This window comes from Echinops telfairi, unplaced genomic scaffold, assembly GCF_000313985.2.
Source record: "Echinops telfairi isolate 266 unplaced genomic scaffold, ASM31398v2 ScPeMD7_7410;HRSCAF=8448, whole genome shotgun sequence".
In the NCBI taxonomy this organism is placed as follows: Eukaryota; Metazoa; Chordata; class Mammalia; order Afrosoricida; family Tenrecidae; genus Echinops; species Echinops telfairi.
Genome location: NW_022111310.1, coordinates 7,852,893 through 7,861,400, shown reverse-complemented (window position 1 = coordinate 7,861,400; position 8,508 = coordinate 7,852,893). Strand labels below are relative to the sequence as shown.

Here is an 8,508-nt window from a genome sequence, read left to right as displayed (position 1 = left end):
GCACACAAAAGGAAATTGCTTGTGCCAGATGGGACATGAGAGGCATCGTGAATAAAAATGAGCATCTTTTTACGGCTTACAAATATTTGAATTAAGATGATACCAGCATGTCTGGTTAATGGAATAATGATCCTGATGGTTGCACAGCGTTTAGAGATTTTCTCATTCTTTCAAAAATGGTTGTCAACACAACAAAGCCTGGCGTTTAACTATCACAGCAGATCTGATTCTTTGAGTTATCATAGCAGGTGATGCATGACGAAGTAAGAGATACAGATCTGGGTTTAGAATCAGAGGACTGTGGAGTATCTCTTCTCCAGGCTCTGTCATTGAGCAGAAGGAGCTGAGGCAGATCACAAACTCTCCTTCATTAATAAAATGAAGATAGGAATACCTACCTTCCATCTAAAACCCATGAGGATTAACTGAGATAATGAGAGTGAATTTCCTTTATAAACCCTACACCAGGCCGAGGAGCCGACGGGAGACAACATGGCGGTTTCGCCGTGAGGACCCGTCAAGGGATGAAAATAGATGTGCCTGGAAGCAGATGTTTCAGTTTCTCTGCATAACATCTTTTGCCATACCGTCTGATACACGCATCTTGGTCCGCCATGGCAGTAGCAGCAGTAACATGGGCACTATCAAACAGAACTGTCCTGAAACATTTCTTATCAATTCGAAATGGAGTTTTATACAGTGTTTGTCATAAATCGACACCGCCTCTCCCAGATGACTATAATTGCAAGGTAGAGCTTGCTTTGACATCAGATGGCAGGACAATAGTATGCTACCACCCTTCTGTGGACATTCCATATGAACATACAAAACCTATTCCTCAGCCAGATCCTATACATAACAGTGAAGAAACACATGATCATGTGCTGAAAACTAGATTAGAAGTGAAAGATGAGTCCCATAAACAACAAGGACCTATGATAGAACAACTTAGCAAAATGTTCTTTACTACGAAGCACTGTTGGTATCCTCATGGGCAGTATCACAGACGTCGTAAGAAATTGAATCCTCCAAAAGACAGGTGATTTTGAGGTTCTCATTAGGAATCAGAGATAAATATTACCTTTTGCCTCATTTGCCACTTGAGAAAAATATCCGATGTAGTCCCTACTATGTTATAAATAAACTAATTAAAAAAAAACAAAAAAACCCTACACCATACACACTTAAACTGATATTATAGCTTATCTTTTTTGGGAAAAAAGGGTCTAGAAATAATTTCCATTTTTGTCCTACATTGTATCTTAACTGCTGATTCACAGCTGTGAGTTTTATTTGTAACCACATGCATCTCACACATAACATTTCATCTCTAATCAGTCAGGATGTAGCTGGTGGTGCTCTCTCTGCTCTAAGCACCTATGATAGTTATTTAGCACTAATATATTCCAATGTTTATCTTTGTATTTATTTATGCTCTCCACTTGACTGGAACATAAATTTGAATATTAATATTAATAATAATAATAGCTAACATTTATTGTTTATTATGTGTCAGACATTGTGCTAAGTATTTTAAATGGATGCCTAAGTTTTAAAAGAGGCAGAGAATGCTTCATACTTTGCAGTTGTGTCACATCAGACATCTGTCATATAAAGTGAACGGACACTTCACACTCAGCATCTCTCCCCCTCCTAAAAGAGCAAACAAAAGTTTCTGTTGTCCGGTCCAGAAGAGTCCGTTCCAATTCATAGCAGCCCTAATATGTAGAGCAGAGTGAAACATTACCAGGTCCCATGCCATCCTCACAATTGTTCAGATGTGAGTCCATCACTGCAGTGGCTATGTATAGAGCATCACGTGGAGAGCCTTCCTTTTTTTTACCGTCCTGTTTCATCCAGCTGGATGCACTTTTCTAGGGACTGGTCTTTCTGAATCGCATGTCCATAGCACCTGAGACACAGTTTTGCCTTCCTCACTTCTAAGGAGCATTCTGGCTGACATCTTTTCAGACCGATTTGTTTTTTCTTTTGGCAGTCCACAGTAATTTCAATACTCTTCACCAGAATAAAAAAATTCAAATGCTTCGCTTTTTTTTTGGCCTTGCTTTTTCATTGTCCAACTTTCACATGCATATGAGATGATTGGATAGACCAAGGCTTGAGTTAGGCACACCGTAGTCATGCTCTTCAACAATTTAAAGGTCTTGAGTACCCCTGGTGACAGAGTGCGTTATAAGTTAGGATGCTAACCGCAAGATCAGCAATTCAAACCTACCGGCTTCTTCTCAGGAGAAAGATGAGGCTTTGTACTCGTTTAAGATTTACAGTCTCAGAAACATATAAGGGCAGCTCTGTTCTGCTCTATAGGGTTCTGTGAGTCAGAATTAATTTGATCAAAATGAGTTTTGAATTGAAAAATTACATAAATTAATATGTGTGAATTTTTGTTCCACCATTCTATTCAATGAACATATGTCCCAGAGGGAAGGTGAAATTGAAGAAATGTATCTACTCTTTCTCCTGTGGAAGCCACTTGTCACATGCTTCCCATCCTGTGAGCACCTAAAGACAGACTATATAATGCTTTTAAAGACTGATATTTTTAGTACAGTTATATACTTTCCTTGGTACTAAACTGAAGAAATATTTTCAAAGTGAAAAATGGTTGTGTTGGATTTAATAAGACAGGATGGGTCAGTCTCCAAAATGGATCCTTCCAACCAAATTTCAAGGCTGACAATGAAGCCAGAAGGAGAATCTGCCGGGAGTGAGAAGGACACGTGGCTGTTGAGAGCGTAAACAAAGAGAACCCAACCCAATCAAACCAAACCAGCTGCTCCTCTGAGGCAGTTCTGATGGAGTAGAACTTCTCTGTAGGGCTCTGGAGAGCAGCCGTCTTCACGGGAGGGGATCGCGCCATCTTTTTCCTCGGGAGCAGCTGGTGGAGTCACACTGCTGACCTTGCAGTTAATAGCCCAACACGTGTCCCACTGCACCATGAGAGAGTAGATGAATGGGGGAATTTGGTTTTGAGAGCAATGGGGAAAACGCACTTGGCCTTTGTGATTAGGAATTTAAAGTGTGACCAATGAGGATGCATGTGCTTTTTCTACCAATACATTTAACTGCTTAGGCACAGAGGAAGATATAAGTAAGGTTTGCATTTAATAAGGGGATGGGTTTTACTAGGGAAGTTATTTAGAGAGATTCAAAAACCAAACCCACTGTCATCAAGGCAATTCTGACTCACGGTGAACCCATTAATGGTACCCATGTCCGTAAACCTTTATAGGGCCAGACGACCTCATCTTTCTCCCATGGAGCAGCTGGTGGGCTTGACCTGCTTGGGCCTTGGGATTAGCTCATAGATATTTACTCGGCAGAGCCAGCAGGGAGACAGTTTGATGGCTAGACCATGGAAACCATGCTGAGTAAGAAGAAAATGTTGGCCTGGGTTGGGGAGTTAAAGGGAGTGGACATAGTAGGCTCAATGTATTAAAAACACTGATGTGCTAAATACTTTTATATTTGGAGCACAAGAAGAATTTTGCTGAAAAGTCAAGAAGTATTTGTCTGAGAGTGACATACAAGTAATGGAAATTTTGGAGCTGAATTGGTAATGGCCAACTTTAGGGACTGACCAACGTTAGGGAATGGGTAGGAGAGGTAAGAAATGTTCTACCTAGGAAATAAGCCTGCGGTAAATTCCCTCGATCCATAATAGAGGGGTGGGATGAAACTGGTTACCAAACAGTGCATTGGAGAAATGAGTATAAGAGATAAAAAGGATAACCCAGATTTGAATGGTTAGGACTTTGTCAGTTGATTCCCATTCTGATGCACATTGGGCCTAATCTGATTTTCAATAATTTGTTATTTATTTTCTTTTCATATGGAAGTTTATCTCAGATGTATTTTGTCATTGGTGGTGGTGGGGGGTGCTCTTGAACTTTTACTATAGGATTTTCAGTATATAAAGCCCAGGATTGATGAACCTATACAGATAGCAGCAAGTAGAATAAAGGTTTCCAGAAGGTACAGTAGGGGGCGGGGTAAAGAGGAGCGGATGTCAAGGAGTTTAAGAAGGAAGGGAATGTTTTGTAGCTGATTGTGCTACCAATTGTACAACACTTCTTGATGTGACCGAACTATGAAACAATATTATATCTGTGTTAGCTCCCAATAAAATGGTTTTAAGAGAAAAAAGAAATATATATCCTATGGCTTTATTGGCTTCTCCTTTCAGAAGTCACAAAGCATTGGTGAGTCACAAAACAACTTTTCACCAATGATTCATTTGGAATCTACAGCAAACGTTTGAGATTTGCAGAGAAATGCTCTTTTCTAGAGCAAACCTCTGAACCACTGACAATTTATATACTGGCATTAAAACGAAAAAGAATTCCAAACAGGAACTGCAGCCTGATTCTCCTGGCTAACCTTGGTCAACACCAAAGACAAATGTTTTCAGATATGCACAGATTCGCCCATATTGATTATGAGGTAGTGAAAGAATTCCATAGAATTTGATATATAGCTATGACCTCCAGCTTTCCCAAATAAATACTGGCTTAGAGTTGACAGGGAAAAATGAAGGAACAAACTACAGTTGTCACTGACTGAGGGGCCACCTTGCTAGAGCTATCCTGACTGCTCAGCCTGTACACGAGAGGAAAAGAAATGTCTACCTTGTTTAGGCCACTGTTATTTTCTTTTTGTTGGTTTCCTTCAGCAGTACTGAATCCAATGTGATTGTGATAGTTAGGTTTTTTTTCTTCTTTTTTTTAAGCTTAGATTTTGTTTTTCTTTTTAAAAAAAAATCATTTTATTAGGGGCTCATACAACTCTTATCACAATCCATACACACATCAATTGTGTAAAGCGCATTTGTACATTCATTGCCCTCATCATTCTCAAAACATTTTCTCTCCACTTAAACCCCAGGCATTAGGACCTCATTTTTCCCCTCCCTCCCCATTCCCCCTCCCTTATGAGCCCTTGATAGTTTATCAATTGTTATTTTGTCATATCTTGCCCTGTCCGACATCTCCCTTCACCCACTTTTCTGTTGTCTGTCCCCCAGGGAGGAGGTCACATAGTTCCTTGTAATCGGTTCCCTCTTTCCTATCCACTCTCCCTATACCCTCCCTGTTTCACCACTCACACCACTGGTCCTGTAGGGCTCATCTGTCCTGGATTCCCTGTATTTTCATTTCCTATCTGTACCAGTGTACATCGTCTGGTCTAGCCAGATTTGGAAGGTTGAATTCGAGTCATGGTAGTGGGAGCAGGTGGCCACTTGATTAGGCTACATTCCCAGTTATTTTAGGACACATGAACCCAGGTATTTTGTAGATAATGCTAACATCTATTCTCAGTTGGCTTTAAATAAAAGGAGATTATCATGCTATGAGTAGCTCTCTATTATTCAATCTGGTGAAGGTGGTAAAATCAAAACTTGAGATTTTTCTGGAAAAGACTAAATTTTGCCTTTAGATTGATGCATTCAGTCATAACAGTCTACCTGTCTGCCCTACATAGCTTGGGTTTGTTAACCCCAATAGCAGCACAAGCCAATGCCCTGTAAGTGCATTTTTTTCCTTGTTATATGCCTTAAAGTGAATTCTCACTCAAAGTTCCTCTAGAGGACAGAATAAAACTCTCCTTTGAATATATTTTCCTATTGGAAACTGTGATTAACACCCTAGTAGTATGCTTTCTTTTGTGTTTTTAGGTATGTTTCTCTATTCTTTCTTGCTGATTCTTGCATGGTTTTTCTTCTTTTATTTTACTCATCTTCTTTGGCCTCTTTGGTTTCTTCTCTGCTCTTTCCTCAAATATCAGGGCTCTCCCTGTCTGGAGGAAAGAAAAGTGATAAAAAACAAAAACAGATGGAGGTAATTAGTCCAGTGGGCTAATGAACCATGTGAATATCAGTGTTCATGACCTTGAGACCATAAGAACTAGATGGTGCCCAGCTATCACTACCAATTACTCTGAAAAGGATAATATTAAAAGGTCTTGGATAGAGTGGGAGAAAAATCTGGAATAAAATTCAAAATCCTAGAAGAGACTATGCTTAGTGGTTCGATAGAGACTGGTGGAACCCTTGGAACTATGGTCCTCTATCACCCTCCGGGCTTCAAATGGAACTGACCCTCTGGAACTGACTTGATGGCAGTAAGCGATACGGGGATCAGTGACACTAGTTAGTGTGCACAACTTAGAAGAATCAACTGCCTGAAATCAAAAGGGTAGTAGTTACCTAAGAACGAAACTCTGCAGGGTTAGTCGAGAAAGAGGAATGGAAACAGGAAACAGGGAAGGATGGATAAGTGATGACACACTGAGGAGGGCAATAAACGGACGAAGTGGATATCACTTGGTAGATGTAAAACTGATAATCTGGTCCACAACCCTTCACCCAATTCACAATAAAAATATTTTGAATCCCATATTTTTGTCAAAATTTCCCATAGCAATAAGTTGAAAGATGCATGTTATTTGGTTTCCTTTTCTTAACTTGTAAAGCCACAGAATAGAGATTTTTTTATAAAAATGAAACCACCTTCCCTCACATAAAGTTTTTCTTGGCCCTGATACTCCACTGAAGGCTTTGATCCTCTGTTGAGTCAGTGGTCCATAATGGATCAGTTTGTCCCTTCCTTGGTTAAAGTCACAGAAAAATTTTATTTATGCCTTCAAAAGTTTCCCCCAAAATCAGTATTTTTATTTTTTTCAGGTTTGTGATTTAAAACTCACTGCCCAGAGCACTGGCTCTATGAGTCATGGCTTGGAAATGGGAAGTGTGTTGAAAACAAACATAAAATTCTTCACAGCTTGGAGTTGCCCTTTCATTTTTAGAAATGTGTTTATTGTTTCCACAAATGTAATAAAATTTTAACCTCTGATCTCTGGTCATATCTCACAGGTTTCCTCCAAAAGTATGTGGCAGAAAATAAACTCTTTGGAATTTTGACTACATTAAGTGATCATTTTAAGGCTTTCAAAATGCAATAAGCAGTAGGTAATAAACCAGAGTACTTAACATCCATCCCTGCGGAACACTTAGCCATTATCCTAGAACTAGCTTCAATTCTGGTTTTGCATCTTTTTCCAAAAAATGTGCTTTTAGCCACATAGTCCTTTGGTATGCTAAATCTAATTGTGCAGAGGAACTTCTGTGAAGGAAAGGATTCCATGTGGTCTCTGAGTCCTTTTAAAATAGATTTTTGTTTGCTTCTCATCAATATTTAGTCTACTTCAAATTTCCAATTAACCATATGGAAGATGTGAATGAAACATTTCTGATTTTCTTTAGAAAAAGTGTGACGGAGCTCAAAGAACTAGGTGCTTGGTATAAGGAGAGAGTTCTGCCAAAGATGCAGACTGGATTCCATTCACTTATTCTTTCGGTTTACTTCTTATTCTGAATTGACTTTCAAAGGCCATTTAGCTATCGCACCTCAGGAACTCTACAGGTGCCTGCCTGCCTTCATCCCTCTTCACCTCACATCCTGCTCCCAGAAAGAGCATCCACTCAGGCTGGCACTGGAAATAGCAATCGAATAAGGAGTAAAATGACTCAAATTTCAAAATGAGTAAAATTATATTTAAGAGTCAGTATTGTCTATGAGCCCTGGTGGGGTAGTGGTTATGCGTTGGGCTGCTAACCATGAAGGTCAGCAATTTGAAGCCACCAGCCAGCTCCTTGTGAGAAAGATGAGGCTTTCTACTCTGTTAAAGAGTTACAGTCTCAGAAACTCAGAAGGGGTAGTTCTATCCTATTCTAATGGATCGCTATGAATGGGCATGGCAATGAATTTTGGTTTGGGTTTGAAGGTATTATCTATTAAAGCAAAGTTTTATAAATGTTAATCACAATTCCTTTATTTTAAGATCCTGGATCTTCATTACTGACTCACAGGGACTCTATAGGACAGGGAAGTACTGCCCCCATGAGTGTTGGACACTAACAGTTTACGGGAGTAGAAAGTCTGTGTTTCTCCCTGAGAGCTGCTGGTTTTATCCAAACAGCTCACTTTTTAGATTGCAGCCCAACACTTAACCACCACACTACCAGGACTCTTAGCATTTGATGTAGCTGTTGGTAATTTGGGCTCTGAGTCTTTTAGCAGACCAGAAGAAAACACAGATGTTACTTATTTCTTATGAGCATAGAGAAGGAAAGAAAAGTTCTATGGATTCTTAAAATAAGTGAAGCTTTTTTTTGCACCAATTTTATATTGCTCTTTCTTGTGATGGCCCAGTTAGGAGGATAGCAAAATAAAACAACAAAAAACAATAACCACAAAACAATAACAACAACAAAGGCAGCTATAAAACCAATGCCATGCCATTGACTTCTGTGGAAGGCTGAGGTAATAAATTTAAAATGCATAAGATGATGAAAATTGTTTATTTCTCTGGTTCACATACAAAGCCATGCTCAATTCTCCTGGATTGTGGCAGTAAACTTTGCACCGACTCTCAGTAATCTGTGATGTGTGCCATGGGAGTGCTTAGTAAATGCTGAGCCAAGCTTTC

General features: G+C 39.5%; 1 protein-coding gene across 1 annotated transcript; it reads left to right on the top strand.

Moving 5' to 3' along the window:
• Positions 1-516: 516 nt before the first annotated feature.
• Positions 517-1,158, top strand: LOC101645431 (39S ribosomal protein L42, mitochondrial-like). Its single transcript, XM_045296666.1, has one exon. It carries the CDS (start codon positions 615-617, stop codon positions 1,041-1,043), a length of 429 nt encoding a protein of 142 aa, XP_045152601.1. The 5' UTR covers positions 517-614; the 3' UTR covers positions 1,044-1,158.
• The last annotated feature ends 7,350 nt before the right edge of the window (positions 1,159-8,508 follow it).

What these genes read in the sequence shown, in the direction of transcription:
- LOC101645431 (XM_045296666.1), top strand. Translation starts at nt 615, where the DNA reads ATGGCAGTAGCAGCAGTAACATGGGCACTATCAAACAGAACTGTCCTG.